General features: G+C 36.0%; 1 protein-coding gene across 1 annotated transcript in view; it reads left to right on the plus strand.

Annotated features, from left to right (window-relative positions):
• LOC126965853 (uncharacterized) overlaps positions 1–22,109 on the plus strand; it is a 33,995-nt gene that overhangs the window by 4,124 nt on the left and 7,762 nt on the right. The window contains exons 3-11 of the mRNA XM_050809616.1: positions 3,572–3,733; positions 5,682–5,820; positions 8,085–8,205; positions 9,780–9,933; positions 12,080–12,246; positions 13,618–13,727; positions 15,477–15,532; positions 18,381–18,481; positions 20,350–20,479. Coding sequence (XP_050665573.1) covers positions 3,572–3,733; positions 5,682–5,820; positions 8,085–8,205; positions 9,780–9,933; positions 12,080–12,246; positions 13,618–13,727; positions 15,477–15,532; positions 18,381–18,481; positions 20,350–20,479 — 1,140 coding nt within the window. The remainder of the gene's footprint in view (positions 1–3,571; positions 3,734–5,681; positions 5,821–8,084; positions 8,206–9,779; positions 9,934–12,079; positions 12,247–13,617; positions 13,728–15,476; positions 15,533–18,380; positions 18,482–20,349; positions 20,480–22,109) is intronic.

Genomic DNA, 22,109 nt, shown 5'->3' on the forward strand with positions numbered 1-22,109 from the left:
AAGCAGAAATATAATATTGTAACTGGTGTGATAGCAAGGGAATTTATAAGCTCTAAGCAAACAAACACCAATAGCTATTTATGCCACTGCTTAGTAATGATTGCTTGTTTGTACGGTGAAGTCAAATGGAACAATAGACAGCACAAGTGTTACAATAATACGCAGTGGCATACAATACCTCTTCTGCAACCTAGAAATAAATAAAAATATATTTATTTAGATGCATTTTATAATATTATTACTTCTGTTGTTGCTTAGATTTGAAGGGTGTTTGGTATATACCAAAGCACAAATGGACACAACTTAATTTTTCTTTGAACAACATGTATTAATAAGTATAATTATTAAAAAGTATATGTAATTGAAAACAGCAAACGATATCACAAGTTTTTAACATTTTCAAAATGGATTAGTTAAAAATGACTGGTAGAAAATAAATTATCTTTAAACAAAATTCTTATTTCGGTTTTCATTTTTTTTGGAATGATAAGGTCGGATATATCAAAACTTCAACTCAAGTAAATCTCCAAGCTTAGCTTATAAGCTTACATTGTTTTTTTTTGTCACTGAAGTTTGATATTTACTCCTGGGTTTGGATTGGCTTTTACAGTTTAAATGGCATTTTCTTTTCGCACATCTGAAAACGTAGTTAACTTACGGAGGATACAATATGAAAGCACACCCATTTAATATTATAAAAGTTAGTGGGATTATTGGCACAATCATAGAAAGTAATAGCTTTGATTCAATAAATATATATGTATGTATACCCTAATGAGGATGTGAGCGCATGTATTTTTTTTCCTAAGGAACTATTCATTTTTATTTATTTATTATAATTCTATTCCTTGTATGGAAGCAAATGCATTGGTACACGCGAACAAATCCTATCCCTATATATATTTTGTGTGGTGGGAGGTGTTACTTATAATATTATTTTTAGACAATACTAGGGAAACATTTTGAGGAAGTAGAATGGGGTATTTCAGGTATGGGTACTTATAATTCTGTAAAGAATTTATTAAATAAAAATAAATCGTCCACATTATCTACATGAATATCAGACAGACAGTGATCCCTGTTTCTAAGATTTGTCAGAAATATTAGAATGCTGGCATGGTTATGTTATGTCGTAAGCGTCAATTACTCATTTATTGGTAGCCTTTGAATTCGGGAACCATGGTTTTTAAGGGTTTTCATGTTGGTTCTCAGCATAAAATATTTTCCTTTGCAAATGTTAGATATTTTGAAAATATTGGTCTAAGAAATGCATACATACTGGGTTTCAGAGTATTATCCGACCGAAAGTCATCGTGGCAAATTTTGACAGCTGTCAAAGGAGCTTTGCGTTCTTAAGCTTGCAATGTTTTATGGGTTAAAATATTATGCAGGATCATAATATCGTCAAATATTAGTAGAAAGCAGTAACTGCTTCGTTCGCGTTCTTTATTCTTCTTTAAATCTTCTTCTTAGCGCTCTTCTGAGGTGAGACGATTTAAGAAGGTGCACATTTTTATTTATTTATTACGAGAAGCAATAATTAGGTTAAAAAATATTTACCTTTTTTATATTATAATTTACCACCCGTCGAAATATTTACGAAGAGTTTAATTACCGTGAAAATGTATTTATGATACATTTTATTAAACATACAAAATATTTTTTTATTAGTCTTAGTGTCACTCAGTACTAAAACGAGATATGGCAAGTTCTCTCCAAAAAGTTAATATGTGTAAACCAGAACCAGCGCCTGCAACAGATGTAGACTCTTAAACACAGACTTATTGAGGGTTTCCAACTGCTCCACTTCATCATCACGATCACTTGCACCTGTGCTGGACAAAGGCCTGCCGCAAAGATCGCCATGATGATCCATCCTGCGTTGCCCTCATCCAAACTATTCCGGCGATCTCGACAAGATAGGCGGTCCATCTTGAGGGGGGCCTATCTGCTCCACTTAATTAACAACAAATATCAATCATCACAGACTTGGACAGTCAAAATCCAAAGCGGTTCCTCTGCTTACGATCGTCATCTGGCTTTCCCGCGGGTGCAGACCTACAAAGTTTTCTATTAAGATAGAGCAATCACGCTGGTAAAACAATTATTTCGGAGAAATATTGAATTATTATATTTGAATCCTATTTTTCCCATACAAAGAGTATTCGTATAGTCCGACAACGGGGTGACAGACGGCGGCGGGGTACGGCACGGTCTCACGCGTTACCCTTCCCCGCAATACCACCCGCTGCCCGCTCACATTTTTAGTACTCCGTAACCCTGCAGTATTTCTCACTAAGAGCGCAGATTTGAAACAACGTGACGTGTGTACAAATGAGTAATGATTAAATAAAATTATTCTATATAAATATAAAATGTAGGAGAAAACAATATACAAATAAAATTTGAAAACAATATTTTATGAACGATGCTGGACTCGAACCCACGACCTCTGGCGTTTCGTGCCAATGCTCTAACCAACTGAGCTAACCGTTCGAGTGACGTATCGTCATAAAATCTTGTATGCTTTGTTCAACTCTCAGGTTCTTTGGCTTGTTGTCTTGTTTGAACGACTGCTGGCAGTCTCGTGCCAGATTTCGGCGAGGAAACACGTCCTGAGGATGCCTCGTGTAGAGGCAAAACTCGTGTCGAATTGTTTAAAGGCAATTATTGGCGGAATTAACACTAAAGAAAATTCAAATCATTTTAATAATTATGGATTTCCGCAAAGTAACGCCTACTTCAATAAATTTTCGATACAATGACCTTTAGAACACAAGATTCACACTTTCTGCATTTGTCAAAGAAACAGCTTCTTCCATTTTAGTCGTTGATACTCAGTTCACAGCTACGGTTGACTGAGGATACATTGATAGATTAGTTTACGCACACCGCGACCTACTCGTTCTTTGGGTCCACCACACTTACTCAGAGCTGAGCCCCATGAATGACTGGGTGCTATCTGCACGTTACTTAGCTATTTACTTTTGGCTATAACATCCAGGACCAATGTGACAAAGCTATCTTATTACAAATCGCACGACTACAGAACATTATATTGATTAGGTGGGTAGATATAATGTTGATTTAATTTTGTTTGCTTCTCCACGTTGAGAATAATTTTACTCCGATAAAATTACAAAGAGAATATAATGTGTACCTATGATTATACTTAATAAAAAAAGAACGTGGTAAGCGATAGACATTAGACAAGCGACTGCATATATTGAGGATTCTGATCGTAATGTTTTCGTACTTAAAGCGCGGAGTGATGCATGCCTGCTTTTACACAGGCGCAAAATAATATAATGCCGTTTTAAAGGTAGCCCTGGTTCATTAAAATATACACAGGGTATGTGAATTATTTCGCCCTGCACAGTAAAATGGTAAGTATGTTTGAAACATGACAATTTATTAAGGTGATAAAATAAAATGATGAGAAATTGAACCCCTATGTATTTTATTTTATAAGATCCTTTCAAGCGTTGTCCATTCTTACAAGATATTGTGGCGTCATGCATCACGCTCTGTAGTCCTCAGTGATTAATATGACACTTGTCGGACATTCCAGGCTGAGACGGAGTTTCTGGAGCATCTGGGCTGTTTGAAGTTACGGGTTGAAGATGGATCTATGCGGCCCATGGTGGAACGGCGGGCTCGCGATGTGGGGGGGCAGTGGTCATATTATTGCTTCCCTTGCGCGGCGGCGTGCAGCGGGGAGACAGTGCTGCAGGTAATATATTCTTACTAGCTGAGCCAGCAAACATTGAATTGCCATAGAAAATATTAAAAAAATCACTAATTAAAATTTTTGCGTATAAAAATACATGACGTACGATTCTCAGATTTACCAAATAGATCGTAGGTACATAAAACTTATCTTACTACAATTATTGTATTCGATTAGCATCTTGCAACCCTGTTGCGGCTCAGTGGATGGAACAGAGTAATATAAAAATCGTGATTAAAATACCTGGGTTGATCGTAAAAGGGTGAATATTTGAAGTTGTATGTGTTTTTCAATGCTGAATCACAATAAAATAAAATAAATGTCAAAAAAATTGTAGGGGTAGGTGACCCTTATCATTTAAGGGTTTGAAAAATAGATGTTGGCCGATTCTCAGCCCGGGTAGGTCTGAGAATCGGACCGAGAATATGCACGCAAAAATTTCATACAAATTGGTTATGCCGTTTTGGAGGAGTTTGGCAATAAACATCGGGACACGAGAATTTTATATATATATATCTATAACAGCGGCGAGAAGCTCCTTATCGCACATTGACTACCTAAATGGGTACCTACCACCGAGTTCTATCTATATTATCATGTAAGAACTATTTGTGCGGCTTAAACCATGGTAGGTATTTATGATCACTGGTATCAACTTGACTATAATTGAATTGAACTATATATAGCCTTAGTTTGTAAATGCTCAAGAAATGAAAGAACTCTTATTGCTGCGCTTAACAGGTAATATAATTTTAGGATATTATGAGATTTATGAATTCTAAATAAATATTTTTTTCGCGCTTGCACGGTTGAGACTGAAATCAATGCGAAAAGGACAAGTGCAGGTCCGACTTAAATTCCTCAGTTAAAAAATTGAAAAGCCAGGGTTTGTTCCAGACTATTTTCTTCTCTAACTAATTGAAACGATTATTAGAAACTAAATGGATAGGAAATATTCTGTGTCGAACTAGTTTGTAGTATTGTTGTAAGTATTGTTTTTTTCCCTTAGTGTTATCAAATTCGTATACTCCTATTCGTATAAACTGTTTGATGAAGCCGTTTTAAGCCTGTTTCTAGTACATTTAAAGCGCTTTCAAAAACAAGAAAAAAAATACGATACCAAAGACATATAATATTATCCTTCTTTGAAAAAAATAATTGATCTAGGGTTAAACGCCAAGTAGAAAACGTTCGTAAAAGTTTGTATGAAAAATTACTCTTGGTAGGTCTATTATTCATCTGATCTGATATTCTAACTTTACGAGGATCCTCTGCTTATCCGTTTGTAGCTAACGTACACTTATATTAAGTAGTGACATATTGTTGAAATAAAATACTTTTTAAATGAATAAAACGCGTGTAATTATAACTGTATTTTTAACCCGACTTTTCGTGACGTTCGCGGAGTGTAATAATGTAACTTTTATTTAAAAACCTAATGAAAAAATACAGTTACAGTTAACACAAATCCTTTAATAGAGCATTTGCGATGCGGCTTGATAGACGCAGCAGAATTTTGGGGTTATCAACAATCCTGAGCGGTACTGCACTGTAATGGGCAGGGCGTAGCATTTACCATCAGATGAACATCTTGCTCGCTCATTATCTCATAAAAAACATTTTTGAATAGTAATTGTAACAGAAGTGTTCGATTTTCTTAATATCGTCTTTGGTCCTATTGGTTATTCAATCGTAAAATAAATTAGATAGGTACGTCTCCTGCTAACCTAAGCTACGCTTAGAATTATTTAACGTCACCTAACGATGGTAATTTATTAGACACCCCGTTTCATTACACCTATAACGACAGGATGGGTGAAAAAGATGGACAATTCTTTTTTTGGATCAGTTAATAGTAATGATATAAAAAGTGGAGCACCGGATCGAATGGTAGATTCTCACCGTGATCCCGGCTTGTGAGAGGTTTGGTCAAAAATGTATATATTTTCAGTCGCACATGGCAGGGAAGAAGCACAAGAGCAGATTAGCAACGACTAATATTTGGCCGAAGTCCATATTTACCGAACAACCACGTGTAGCGCCTGAGAAACGTCCGCAGTCCACTCAACCACCGACAACAACAACCAAAGGTAACAAAACATTCTGTTTAAATTTGTGTCGCATTTATCACGGGGAGTGTTCCGAACAGTTGTTTCACCTTATTCCTGCCGCCGAATTCCATCTTTGCACGACACGGAACAAATTAAAATATCATCCCCCTCTGGAATGTAGGCGTTTCACCACAGTGCGGTTTTCAAGGAACTTTCTTCCACGTACAACTAAGCTGTGGAATGAGCTTCCATGTACAGTGCTTCCAAGACGATTCGACATGAGCACCATCAACAAAAGCGCGTACACTTTTCTAAAAGGCCGGTGACGCTCCTATGATTCCTTTGGTGTTGCAAGAGAATATGGGAGGCGGTGATCACTTAACTTCAGGTGAAGTTCTTCTTCAACTTCACAACTACGCTCGTTTGTCCTCGTCCACAAATAAAAAAAATAATAATGAGCTACTGAGACTTTGACTCAAAATGTCCAGCGCTATGTTGGTTGTTATCTTGTCAATTGTCGAGGTATTTAAAACCAAATTTGGCTTCGAAGTAACTGGGGGCACCAATAGAGTGAGACAAGACAGCGCCGGTGCCACTACAAAATTTATTGCTCTGTAATTTTATTATCACTGTTCAGAGCCTCACGATTTGTCCGAGACCCAGTTCTGTGAAGTGGGAACTTTTTCTACCGGATGTTAACACTAAAGTAAGGACAGGGACACGAGATTAAAAATGTAAACAAAGTTTCAGGGGTTTACAACATTTTAACTTGAAGATATTTTATACCCATTTTAAATTGCGTGAACTATTCACTTTGGCCTGTATTCGAAGCCGGAAGAGTCCAAATCTGCAGTATTTATGACAAAACTTTCTATTATAATTGTTACCCTATCTTGTCAATTTTTCTATAAGATAATATCTTCGTTACTATCATGCCCGATGTAATAGATACAAATTTCCTCATTTGTCAGCAGATTCATTTTGGATCCCTACTTCTAGCAATGTTTTCATATCTTAAAATTAGGTATTATTACGAAGCTATGTGTCCTTTAACGTTCGCCCACAGAGTTCATATGTCACTACAAATCACAATTCAAACAGGAATGAACTTGTTCAAAAAATGGAGGCCTAAATGTTGACATCTTCTGCAGATTTAGCAATTTGACTATTTAAATTATTTATTTCGTAGCCTTACTTAAAAACTGTTGAACAGATTATATTTGACTTGTTTTTTTTTCATGAGATGCGTTGCCAGCCTTTAAGTTGGGAGTATGCTCAAAGCTTCAAGGTCCCTAACTCGTATTGTTTCGGGAAAACTGCAACCGGTATTTGATTCCACAAAGTGGCTATCCGAGGCAAGAAGTTTCTGCAAGCGGCTGTAGAATGCCACACGTCACCTGATGCGGGTGAAATTTCGCATTTTGTAGTAATATCCGGTGGCTGCTGGTATCGAACTTAACGATTTCTCTGAGCATATTGATTATTGATCTGATTCTCTGATATGATGTACTCACCTACTAATATGTATCTACTATCGGCCGTTTTCAATAACAATATCCTTAGTTTAACTTACTAGAGACAAATATATCATTTTATGTTTACTTACATTTTAATAACCTATCGCCAGATAGCATTGGACTATAATATAACTATATTGGACATAACTATGGATAGATAAGATCTTGTCATTAAACGGTGATAGTAATATATCCGTAACTGGAGATACGTTATTGAAAACGGCCGTTAATAGATCTAATGCTTTGTAGTTCATGGTCGCTCAGAGGACAATGGAGAGAGCTATGCTCGAATTTTTATTGCTAGACCGAGTCTGAAATGAGGCGATCCGTAGGAGAACCAAACTCACAAACAAAGTCCAGGTAGTTGCGTGCGGAAGTGACAGTGGATAAGGCACATAGCTCGATGGACAGATGATCATTGGGAAGTAAAGTCCTCCAATGGTGACCGCGTACCGGAAGACGCAGTGTTGGCCTCCCACAAGATTGACCGACGATCTGGTCAATATTGCCGGAATAGGTATCATGAGGACTGATTGACGGCAGCGCAGGACTGACCGTCACGGCGATCTTTTAGGGAGGTCTATGTCCAATTACAGTGGACGTGTTACGGCTGAAATGATGATCATGATGATGATATAGATCTAATACCATTCTCACCAAACTCAAAATTCACTATCATCCAATATCAACTATATCATTTGGGCTGATGAAAAGTATAAAACTTCTTATACAATTAATTTGATAAATTTTATTTTATTAATAGAGTTTTTTACTAATTTTTAACAGGTATAGAAAAGGTTACCTCGAACAATGCTGCGGACAGAAATAATACAGAATTTGATAATGAGGTGCTTGAAAAATACAGAAATATTCGTTGCCTCATTCAGGATTCTTTGGATGAAGTAACGTAAGTACCTATTTTGTTTCAACTCTGGGGTTATTATATTTTTTTGTCAGCCATCAATCTGTTTCTATCAGCAGTTTGATCTTGTAGAGATTTGACTGCATGAATGCATATAGGAAACATAGAAAAGTGTTGGGAAACTCAACCAAAAGATTTTATTTAAAATAGATTTTAACACCTCAATTTCTCCGTCAAAAATCTAACAACGATTTGAAAAGATTTGCCTTAGACCTGAACAGTAACGGCTATATATCTCTGAAACACCATGGTGGTGCAACCCGTCACCGCTACCAACAAAATGTATACAGCTCCATAGAGAGTTACTCACCTGGTGTCCGTTTGGTTGCGCAACCCATTTGGTGACGCGTCATGACTCTGGTGTAGAGTTTGGCGCGTTTGGTTGGGCCTAAGTCGGATAGTGCCCACATTGAACCTGTCGAATAATTGGGAAGCTTAATTATTATAGCTTTGAACATAAACAAGGTCATTTTGTTTGGTAAAATGTTGCTCTATTGTTAAACATTTCTCATCCGTAAACAAAAATTTTCTGTGACATCCCTTTACGCCGATACGCGCTTCAGTAGCTGTTTCGATTTTACCACCCTATTCTTTTTTTAATTATCAGTTAAGAAATGACCAGTACGTCTTTTATAGGCTGCCTAAGTCATCTTTTAAAATACGCATGGTTTTAGGTGATATCTTCATCTCCCGAGACAAAATCTTTTGCTTTCTGGAAGGATTTCTTCGAATTCTTTCCCTTACTGCTTTGACCACCTTTTTCGTACGAAATGGCTAGATCTTTTGTGTCACAAACAGAGGAGGTCTCATGTACCTATTAAAAGCATGGTACACAAACATTTTACTTATACCAAGCGTATGGAGAGTTTTAAAAATTGCATCTGGCTCCATACCTATTTTGTGTAATGAAATCACAGCGATTCGGTTCTCTTTATCACCCCACTACATTTATCGCAAAATTTTGTACAATATATTGGCGCTAAAATGAGGAAACTCAATGGACAATCATATAAAATACAATGACAGATTCCAAATTCAATTGTAATATTTTGTCTATTTTGAATTGTAACAGTATTTATGGCCAGACTGAGTATGTATATATAGTTTGCCTAAATTTTGTTTTTTAAGCTTTATAGTATTGTACTCGATTATTTCAGTAAAAAGGGAGTTTCATTTTTATATCTAAAAAATCTTAATGTACCACTTTTACCAAGATATTTCAATTGAAGAAGTGGCCAGCTTCATTACCTGCTTAATTACCCCGGAGGAAGGTGTATGCTGAATTTGTATCTTGAGTGATAATATTATTTAACATCTAGATGGATCAAAGCTCATAAAAGTAAATAAATTCTGACAATAACAACTGTTATATTATGAACCAAATACTGGTTGATATGATAATGAGGGTGACCAAACTCTGGCGCCGTGTTAAAACTCGATAAAACGCATTTGCCCAGAGATCTCACACAACTTGATCGGATTTTCTCCCCCAAAACCCCTGTGTACTAAATGTTTTTGGCTGAAGTTAAAACAGTCGTAAAATTAACATTTGTGAACAGGGCACCACTGCTTGGCTTGGAGTACCTGATCGAGCACCCTCCTGAGGAGGAGCACCATGAGCCCTCATACCTGTGTGGGCTGTGCTGCAAGCAGGGCCACCCGCGCACCATTATCAATCATCTCACCTGCTTTTGGCATCGATTAAACTACGTGGTAAGTGTGACTCAAAAAACCGACCTCAAAAACGAAAAGTGAAAAATAACTTAATAAATATTTAATTTAATGCAAACCCAAAATACCTTAAATCTTAACAAAATACTAATATTTGTTTGTGCTACCTGTTCAGTTTCATTCAAAATACGCGCCAATTTGTGGCTTCGCGAGACCACAGAGTGAATTAAGCTGTCTATGTATTGCCTTTTTGCATTTCCTTGTTCCATTCCCCCTCCTTTGGACAATTAGTACGCGAGTACTAGCCGTTAATTAAAACACACCTATGTTTGGTGTCTCTTGTGACGCGGTAAATATATATATATATCCTAATTAATCCCGCTGATCCTTGTGTAAAAGCTTAAAATATATAGGTTTTAAGTCGATACCAAGCCAAATTAAATGGTAGGTACCTACACTCACCACGAGTGACGTTGAGCTGAATATTTGAAAGAAAAATATGTAATCCTTCAAAGTTATGGATCAGGAAAATCTAGATACGAAAACGCGCACTTTCAATTCACGTACAGTTGGGAACTTTGTACTCGCTATATTGGTGCGGGCGGCTTAACTTAGTGATGTGATACCGCGGTAGTTTAGATTGCTTTTTGTGAATTAAATTGAGTCTCATTATTAATGTTTTTTCTGTGGCTAGTTTTTTTTTATGGAATGGAGGACAAACGAGCGTACGGGTCACCTGGTGTTAAGTGATCACCGCCGCCCACGTTCTCTTGCAACACCAGAGGAATCACAAGAGCGTTGCCGGCCTTTAAGGAAGGTGTACGCGCTTTTTTTGAAGGTGGGTACCCTTACTGAAACCGACACCCGAACTGATGTAGCTTCATGAAGTTTATAAAGTTATTGTTAGTCCCAATAGTAAATAAATAATATACACAAGTAAGGATACGCACAAGGAAGCTCATTCCACAGCTTTGTGGAAGAAAGCTCCTTGAAAACCGTACTATGGAGGACCGCCACACATCCAGATGGTGGGGATGATATCCTAACTTGTGGCGTGTCGTGCGAAGGAATTCGGCGGCAGGAATCAGGTGAAACAGTTCTTCGGAACACTCCCCGTGATAAATGCGGTAGAACACTTGTTATATTGTACAATTGTCCCTTTATGATTGTTTTTTTATTTAACAAAAGTATAACAAATTTCATCAAACTTGATAAATAGATTATTATATTATAAGACTAATTTCTATCTGTAGTTCGTTTCTCGGGCAGTTGGAAAGGAAGACAATGAACCAATTGTATATTGTTTTCCAAATCGATGTTTTATCGTTACAATAATGTTGAACATTTTATGAGCTTATATTTGGAAATAAATTTAGTTTGCCAGTGAATTGCTACACTAGTTGGAGTCTGTATCGTGGGATCAGGAAAAGCTATCAATACCTATTTCTAAACCGTTCAACTTGGCAGTCATCAATGGACAAGCCATCAAGCCAAGATTGCTGGGAGGGGATCACCCCGCCAATTCTTCTGGACAACATGTTCGCTCTCACTAATAACGCCCTTCGCTCTCTATCTATGTGGTGAACATCTCTAAGATTGGGAGCCAATATGCAACAGCGGTATTTAATTATTATAACTTATTGTTGAAAAAATATTATTGTTATTGTGTTAGTTGTATTGTGATTTCGTAATTTACTCAATACAAACCCTAAAACCCTTAACACAAAACTAATCCTTCCCACAGGTCGTGTGGTAATGATCATTTCCTATAGACCATAGTTTCTCAACCTTATTTTGCACACCGCCCACTTTGAGAATATATTTTTTTCTAGAGTATTTTCATGATTTTTTTTTGTATTTTTTTAGACTACATTTTTTAATCTACCCACGCCCCATCTGCGCCATCTCAATGCCCCCTAATTTTCTCTGGATCTTCTACTGCCGTTCTAATATGTGTATGGCTACTTGATAAACAGTTCCCATCATTCGCGTGCCTTTGTAATTTTCATCCGCATCTAAATAGATATATTGTTATTATTATATGGTCATTGAAACGGTATTGAATGCCCGATACGTAATCGTCCATTTTAACACTTCTGTCTGGCGTGCTCTCGTAAACTAACCTGCCCTACACTAGCACTTATTACTATTGGTAGTTTTATAAATAACCATTGTCTATCACTTTCAGACCCGGCACTTCCCGAAGGCAGGGAAGCTGATTTCAGAGCAGCGCGGCAATAAGATTAAGAAGCCGGGACTGGGATTTGTGGTACATCGACTGGCTCAGTGTATCGAGAACAAATATGGCCGTCTCGAACCCCTTCACATCATGAAGCACGAGTTTGAGGCGAACAAGTGAGTACGATATTTGACTATTCTTTTTATTTTATTTCCCTAATAATTATATTTGGGAAACTTACAGCTAGCTTACAATGATAACTTATGAAATAACTAAAATTATTGATAGCTACTTAACCTTCCGAAATAGGCAAGTACCGCAATGCATTACATTTTTCAGATGCACCAAAATCGAAAGTGCTGTACTACAGCACACTACGCCCTGACCAATTCTGACCCTTATTTTGTTTATAAGATGGTTTATTTTGCGTTGTCTTATAGCTTGTTTCAAAAGCTTTTTGACCCATTCACTCAAATCATCCTAATTAAAAGCAATCTATTAATACACGTAAAATAATACGCATTGACAGACCGCTGCGCGCGCGCCAATATCACGTCGAACTAAGACATACCGTGGCGCGGGGGCATTTGACGATTTCGGAAGGTTCAAAGTTTCCACATATATAAAACTATTGTTAGGATGTAATATAACAATTTGAAACTAACTTGACTAAAATTATTTAATTTGGATGAACTTTTAACTTAACGTTAACTTATAACGATTTTTTTTTCATTTAACAAGTTGTTGTAACTACTGCAGGATCTAGTAATCGATATTTAAAAGAGTTTATCTTAGATGATTTCACATTCTTAGTTATTTATTCAATATTTATTTTGTGGAGTAGAACCAAAACAGACCATTCCCTTATGTTATCACAAGATTTATAATTAATAAATAAGACTACACGTTATAAACTCTATGAATTGTGCCATTGATAAATTTAGAGTAGTGCTTTCAATCCAAATGGAAAATAAATAGTAGATTTTAATTAATTTAACAATAGCTGTTTGACCTGATTCCTGCCGCCGAATTCCACCTTTGCAGGACACGCAACAAATTAGGATATGTGGCCTTCCACCACAGTGCATTTTTCAAGGAACTTTCTTCCACGTACAACCAAGTTGTGGAATAAGCTTCCTTGTGCGGTGTTTTAGGGACAAAACGACATGGGTACCTTCAAAAAAGCGAGCACACCTATCTGAGACGCTGACAATGCTCCTGTGTTTCCTTTAGAGTTGCAAGATAATGTGGGCGGCGGTAAACACTTAACATCATTCGTTAACTCGTTTGTACTCCTCATCCATAAAAATAACTAAATAATTTAAAAATATATTTATTTAAAAGCGTGAGATTCAAGTGTTTCTTAAATTAAAAGCTGATTTTCAATATTCAAAATAATAATAATAATAGAGTTTTCACATTATTGTACAGCATGGAAACAGTCTTTCAAACAAACCTTAGTGCAAGAGTCTAGAACTACTTTGCTTATAACCAATTTGTTGTTATTTTATAACCATAGTAAACTAATCCTCTCAATATGTTTGCAGGGAGAAAATTGTTCAAACCATCGGCAAGGGTAAACATTTTTCTGAAAAGGAAGGGTGTACATTTGAGGAAGTGATAGATATAGATCTTATTAATTCACTGAATAGTCCAGGTAAGATATCAATTTTCCAATTATGCTTACTCTATCTGCATAAGCCCGTTAATTGTTAAGGTCCATCTGTCTGTTGAAAGTTATGTATCTAACCAATCAGACTAAAAAGTTATGTCTATATCCCATCACATGACATGTCTGTCTGAAGATGAAAAGTCAAAAAACTTATAAACTGAGTTCCATGCAGTATCCATTAATAACTGTAATGAACATACACTTACAATATACTAGCATATACAATACATACATATAGAAAGACAAACCATAGACTTGCAATATACTTTCTTTTTTAATTAAAATAAGGGACGAGACGAGTAGTAAGTTCAGCTGATGGTAATTGAAACGCCCTACCCATTACAATGCAGTGCCACTCAGGATTCTTGGAAAGCCCAAAAATTCTGAGCGGCACTACAACTGCGCTCGTCACCTTGAGACATAAGATGTTAAGTCTCATTTGCCTAGTAATTTCACTACGGCGCCCTTCAGACAGAAACACAGTAATGCTTACACATTACTACTTCACGGCAGAAATAGGCGCCGTTGTGGTACCCATAATCTATCCGGCATCCTGTGCATCGGAGCCTCCCACTGGTAAAATACTTCTGTATAGACAAACGTGCGAGAGAGATAAACATCTCTAACAGAGATAAAGCAAGATAGAAAATGAAAGCGAATCTATTGTTACTGTATTTAAGTTGAAAGTAAACAGTCAGCCACACTTGACATTAGCTCCTTAGAATTTTGAATATCACTCAAATAGCTAACGCAAACATTGACATTCAATATTCGTCACGCATTGTTGGGCTGTCGGGTCTTCTATAGGCTAGTATATTGTAAGTCCTTGCTCATAAGGGCATAAAGGTACGGACAGACGTGCTCATTACCAGCACGAAAGCATGCTTTTATTGAGCATGTGCTCATTAGTAGCACGTGTGTACTGTAATGAGCATACTTATTTAGAGCGTGCTTAAAAATCAACCGACGTTTGATTTTCGAGCATGCTACCTGAGGCGCGGGTAGAAGGGGGCGTGCTCCGAGCGCGTCTGAACAGGTTTGCTTATTAGCATGCTATTATCGATTTGATCTCGATCCGCGGCGGGCGACTATGATTATTTTATTGAGTTCTGTATGGATATCACTGTCACTATATCTTTGTACATCCATTTTGTCCAAGAGCCTGGTGCCAAATAGCAGCACGTTTGCTTTGAGCATGCTTATTTATGAGTATGCTTAAGCAAGCATGCTTATTGCTGGCAAATGTGAACAGTTGCATGAGCATGCTACCTTTAAGCATACTTAAAAGCACGCTTTTTTTGAGCACGTCTGTCCGTACCTTAAATAATATTCATGTAAGAAAACGTGAAAAGACAACCAAAATAATGAAGATTCCTGTATGTCTAGAACTCTATTATTTGCGGACCTATTTGTGCTCTCTATAAAATTTCACACCTAATAAAAGAATTTATGTGTTACAATGCAGTGTCGCTTATCATTCTTGAAAAACCCAAAAATTCAAAGCGGCACTACAATTATTGCTCTCGTCACCTTGAGACATAAGATGATGAGGCAAATAAGACTTAACGTCTCATTTGCCCAGTAATTTCAGACCAAAACACAACAGTGCTCACACATCACGGCAGAAAAAGGCGCCGTTGTGGTACCCATAATCTAGCCTGTGCACTCCCACTGGTAAACTGGATTTCTCGTATTGTATTTGTACAAAATCATAATGTGTGTTTAATGTTATAGATGAGGGCAGAGATCCGTCGCCGCCGGTCGTAGCAGCGCCCACCAAGCCATTCAAGGTATTTATAATTATGTCTATTCTTGTGAGTGTGCATCTAGAGCATAGGTTCTCAACGTGGGCGATAACGCCCCCTTGTGGCCATTTGAGACTTTCGGGGGGGGGGGCAGTAGAAGACCCAGAGAAAATTAGGGGGCATTGAGATGGCGCAGATGGGGCATGGGTAAATTAAAAAATATAGTCGAAAAAGGCAAAAAATACACGAAAAAACTCTAGATAAAAACATATTCTCAAAGTGGGCGGTGAGCAAAATAAGGTTGAGAAACTATGGCCTAGAGAGATGTCACATCGCCCATGCATAGCACATGTCCAGAGGACAAGCGGTTTGCGCACGAGTTACCTCACATTACTTTCTCGGATTCACACATCGATTCTATCGCAACATGATATATTACATTATATTACATCTACAGCAAGTGGCGTGCATTGGTTTTCTAGCAAAGTAGGCACTGTAGATCTTACTTGTTGTACTGTTACGTTACACTTTAGTCGGACAGCGCTAGGGTTTGAGGTCATAGTTTTGAAGTTGTTTGTGCTTTGTCTATAGTTTCCGGACCATTTGGTCAACCTAATACTACAGTTTGTGGCATTCTAGGTATAAGTAGGTGCCTAATAATATAATAGTAAGAAATTTAGATATTGCACGCATAACGCGAAGAGGTTAACGTTACCTCGCGAGGCAACGGTTTTTACTAGGTATTTAGCGTAAGGTACTTAACTTACTTAGTGGGTATTCCATAGAAGTTTGATTATAGAATAACGAAACTAAATGAATTTTAAATACTAATCGTATTTAATTTAAGTTCTTCTTATGGTAAACATTGCCAAATTACCTATACGGAATGCACGCCCCTATCTACAGGAGTATTAAATTTGCTTCGTGCGCTCCGCACCTCGATACAACATAATATTGCAAAATAGATGAGATTCTATAACAGCTGCAGTAGGTTGTATTTCGCTTCATGAGCGGCAAATTCGACATGCTCGTTGCGCCGTCTCGATGTAGGTACAGATATCGCGAGCTGACTGCAGAGTTCAGGAATGTGATAGTGATGTGACCTATGAGTGTGTCGATAGATTTAAAAAATGCTTCTAAAGGTTAAGTTTACTTGGTTAAAATGATGAAAAAATTATTTTATCGTTTTTATCATCATTTTAACCTAATAATTAAATCTCAAATTATTGTTCTGCCTTTCTTCAACACACATGTCTAAAACATTTTTCGCCATTTCTTGTACTTGGCTATGAAGATCAGTCATTATTAAAACCAAAAAATTGCGTGCGTACAAGGTACACGTGTCAGAAGTGAAACCTGCATTGTGCATGAACCTCTAAACTGCATATGAAGTCCTGGTACATGTTGCTAGGATGACACATGATTTCAACCGCTATGAAAGACATTGCTATCACCGCTACCGTATTTATCATGCGCATAATGTCACAATGAATAAGGTATACTCGTAATAAGACAATCTCTTCTTCAACAATGATCGCCTGGTACCACTGTATAATGCGTCCTTTCTCATTTTTTCCCAAGCTAAATCTTATATTATTATAAAATTGAATTGCTGTGCGTTAGTCTCGCTAAAACTCGAGAACGGCTGGACCTATTTGGCTAATTTTGGTCTTGAATTATTTGTAGAAGTACAGAGAAGGTTTAAAAGGTGAATAAATAGGAATATGCTGCTAAATTAAATAAAAACATCAAATTTGTTTTTCCTTTGATGTGTCCATACAAAATTTTTATGAGAGAATTTATTGACGCACGGTTTGACAGTTCTGCTGTGAAACAATTTCATTACGACAGCAGGGTGCATTTTAATTTACTAAGTAATTTTTGATGTTATGATATATTATTGACAAATTCATATAAAAACATTATTTTATTTATTATATACAGAACAACGTCTGTCGGGTCAGCTAGTCTTATATAATTACTAGTGGACCCGACAGACGTTGTCCTGTACACATGTCTTAAAAAATCGGTCCAGCCGTTAGGAGGAGTTCACTAACATACGCATGAGCAGGAGAATTATATTATATGGACGGAATTGAGAATCTAAACCAATCTCAAATTCACTGGAACACACAAAAAAAAACATCAAAATCGGTCCAGCCGTTTAGGAGGTAGTTCAATTGTGAATCTTAAACCATTCCCGAATCCACCTGAAGACACACAGAAAGTTTCATTAAAATCGGTCCAGCCGTTTAGGAGGAGTTCACTTACAACAGACGCACAAAAGAATTACATATATATATTAAGATGTGTCTCGCTTTTTTCGTTTCACTGACTTTCAAATCACAACGATGCTAAAGAAGTTTTCACTTCAAAAACTATCTTACAATTAAAAACGCATATTAACATTCGTTTATTTAATTTTATTTTTTGCACTATTATTACCTTTGTATTCCTATGAATAAGACCAAGTTGTGTTTGCCTATAATTGAATCTACATTACGATATTGATAATTTGAATTATTTATCTGCTTAAATTTTGTATTTATGATGTAAATCTGTTCGTGAACCATTACATAAATAAAACATTACATAAAAGGTAGCGTTAAACGTTTAACGCAACCAGATTGGAAGTTTCACTTCAAAAAATAACATGGGATTGCAACTTCAGTATTAACACGATAAACGTACGATAAGTGTAAACGACCACACATCACTACACTGCAGGTGCGTGATCCGCTGCTTGCGGACAGAGGGGGAGATGCTCCTCTTCGTCACCTCAGACCCCGACTGCATTAGACTCGCGCGCAAACTGTACACTATTTTGAGTTGTATCACTATTGAAGTGCACTTTACAAAGGCCAAATTTCATTATCAATTATTCATGTTTCAGTTGGCGAAGCGTTCGGAGCGCCAGCGACAAATATCCATAGATTCTTTGTCGGATATTAGCGATTCACTGGACACTAAGAAAATTGTTGACACCGATAAAAGGTACACAATAAGTCTTTAATTGGGTATTATACTCAAATAAAAATAAATATAACGATGAAAAAAGTAATGCAATCCATCATATAACAAAAAAGTTATAGGGATTTTAATAGTACAGGTATGTAAATAATCTTGGAATAAAGTTACACCTGAGAATAAAACAAGAATATGCAAAATTTTGACTATTTCGCTGACAATACAATGATAATTCTGAACGTCTGAATAAACCAATTGTAAGCAAATTGTCTATTTGTAAACATGTCGGATATTCTTGGTTTATCCTCAGATATAACATTATCAAAGTCAAAGTTTTTTATTTGCATAAACATGTTAGATTAATGTTACATAAATATTATAAAGTACATGTTTGCTACATTTATGACGTGCAAATAACAATGGCGAAATAATTGTTGAGTTAATTATTTAGCGTATTAAAACGTCACTATTACGAATTTACATATTATAAATTCAAAAGATTTTTCAGACTTCTATTTAATCCTGGTTAAGTCAGGGAAAAAATTCAATTAAAAAAAGGATCTCAAATGTCTTTTTCTTAAGAAGCAGCCATTTGACCACAGAATACTATTACTCTAATGAACATTTGACTGTAATTGAAATGTCAGTATTTATCTATTTTGGCTTGGACTTATGTCTTTAGACCAAGTAGAGTTACTTATTATATCTATCCTGTTACTTACTTAAAATTACTTTGTCTGCCTTGCATACTAATGCTTTGATTTCCTATATGATAAGTCTTCACAAATACAATAAAAATGGCACGAACGCATATAAACTACCACTATGCTGCAGACCACCAAGAAAAATAATATTATCTCTTAATGTCTTGTCACTGTCATGTCATTTGTGTTTGTTAGTTCATAGTTGGCGCGCGGTCTTTTGTGTATTTCCTGGTTATTTTCCGTGTTAATTTTTTGACATAATGTCATTATGAATAATTTATTTTATCATGAGAATTCTGCTCTGAGGTTCTACTTAAGAAATGGTGACGCTTTTATATTAGATAGGGGATTCAAAGATAGTATCAGTTTATTAAAAAACTATGGCTATAGAGCATTTATGCCAGAATCACTGTTATAAGGTGAACACCAGTTGACAACAGCTCAAGCCAATCAAAGTCGTTGTGTTACCATTTGCAGATGGGTGGTGGCACTTCAACCACCCAATGCAATGGATATTTCAAAAGAGATTACAAAATACTAAGACAAGAATATTTCAATATATCATTCCTCACATGATTTATTAAATAGGTTTTGGTGTTCCAAATCGCCTGGTGGCTTCTATAAACTCTATAAATTATTATACATGTAAAAATACTGTGTATATTTTGTTTTATTTCATAAGATGCTATTTGGTCAGTGCTAACCTCAAAAACTTCAAACTGAAATATATTTATTTGTAGACTTGCTACAGTCTTATTCTTAGCGTCAATCAACTCAGCAATACAAGCTCTATATTATTACATATTTTTCATTCTAATACGCTCAAGAAGAAGTTAACAAAAATTTGTATGGAGGTTCGCCATTGTTCTTTTACAAAATACATTTCTAAATCAATAATAATAATATCAATTTAACAAAAGATTAGTAGCAGTATTATGTAGTATATAGTCAAGTTTTTAATTGAAAATATTCATCTAATGAATATAAGCAGTTTTTAATAAGGTATATTTTCGATTTAGATGAGAAATTCCTATTTGACGATACCTCTCTTATTATCTTTGGGATGTGCTTATAGATTTTTATGCACATACAAAAACAGTTTCTCTGAAATAATGTAGTTCTACAGCAAGTAGTTCAACAATTATGCCAATTTTATTTGTAAGACCGTTTACGTGTAATTACTAATGGTAGAGTTGTGAAACGGGGGCGAAGTCCGACCCGCCACGAGCCTTATCCGGACAGGCGCCGTGAAGCGACGCACAACCGACCCTTTGAGAATCCGAAACCAGCTGCTCCAGCTCATAGAAGCTCACCAGAAAAGGTATTTTTTAAATTATTTGCAATCATACACTTTATATACATGGTGTCCCAAAGTTATGGGACATAAAGGGAAAATACCTTAAATATCGTAGATAGGGTATTTTACTGAAAGAAGACTATGTTATTTTTTAAAGTTAGTAATTCTGCATTCAAAGATTTTCTAAAAATTACTTGCCTCGTCTGGGAATCGAACCGACTTAAATGTAAAAATAACACCCCAGGTACTCCAGATTGATATAATGCATTTTTAATGTAGCCAATATATTTTTATTATTTTATCTACACCCATGCTTTAAATCCTCTATTAAAGATTCTGAAACAGTTAGCTTATTCCAACCAATTATTACCAACATTAAAACACCCAATGTCGTAATAACCATTACATCATCCAAACGAGTGTTGTACTGAATTTCATAACAACACTCCTTGGTTTTTTTTTCGATCCCTTCATGCGCAAAGAGTTTCAACAAACAGCCACATTCTTATTGCTCGATGCGTGGTATCTGTATGAATTTAAAAAAAAGAACATTTTCGTTTACGCGCCTTCAACACTACCAGAACGTGGCGCGCCGTAAAAAAAAGTAGGTTATTCGAAACCCCGCCATTTTTCTTGAAAAAATGAGCGATTCAAGTTTTGACAGCACACTGCCGGATATTTTAAACGCTGCAAAAGAACATAATATCCAAGTCACTTTTAATAATTGCAGTATACAAAATGTAAATTACTACTAAAATAAATAATTATTTCATTAATACTTAGTTTATTTGTATATAATCAGTAATGGATGATATTAGGTTCCTATTAGGACTGGCTGTTTTAATGTTAGCAGTAATCTAACTATTTCAGAATCTTTAAGAGGTTTCATATTCTGGGTGTAAATAAAGTCTTGTATGCAACTGGTGATAATTAGGTATTAAAACACTCATGTGATACTATTATCACACTCGGCTTCGCCTCGTTTGATAAACCCACATTCGTGTTTTAATACACCTTATTACACAACAGTTGCATAAATAACTATTTATAAATTTCCTTTCATGAAGGTTGGTTTCATATACAAATTTAATTAAATTAAATTTATTACAAGCTACAAACTAATTTGTATTATATATTACAGCCATTGATTGAAAAGAGTGGCCGTTGAGTTTCTTGTATATTCTTCTCACGAGATCAACTTTTTTCGAATATAGTATGGTAGATTCAGTCATTTTAAAAAAATATTTATAGTGGCGATTCCAAAAGCACATAGTTTCAGGCTAATTGAATAAGTTAAATACATACGTGAAAATAAATCAAAAAAGTTATAAGTATTAATAATAATATAGTAAAGTACGTAAAACAAAAAAATTTCGCAATTACATGCAATTACAACCTCTAAAGCCTCAATAATTAGAGTAGAGTATGTGTTAAAGTATGAGATAGCCGTTTTATTGTAGGTAATAGGTACTTCGAATTGACATAGAACCTTCATGGTTTGGGATTTTTAAGTGAAACTTTTTTCACGACTATCGACTTTCAGTTGTTTTTTTTTTAATTCAACTTTGATAAGTAAGATGGATACTCCAAAAATTCGAGTGATTTTTGAATACGAGTTCCGACACGGTACTAACGCGGCAGAAACAGGCATGGT

Source organism: Leptidea sinapis, chromosome 9, assembly GCF_905404315.1.
Source record: "Leptidea sinapis chromosome 9, ilLepSina1.1, whole genome shotgun sequence".
Taxonomy (NCBI): Eukaryota; Metazoa; Arthropoda; class Insecta; order Lepidoptera; family Pieridae; genus Leptidea; species Leptidea sinapis.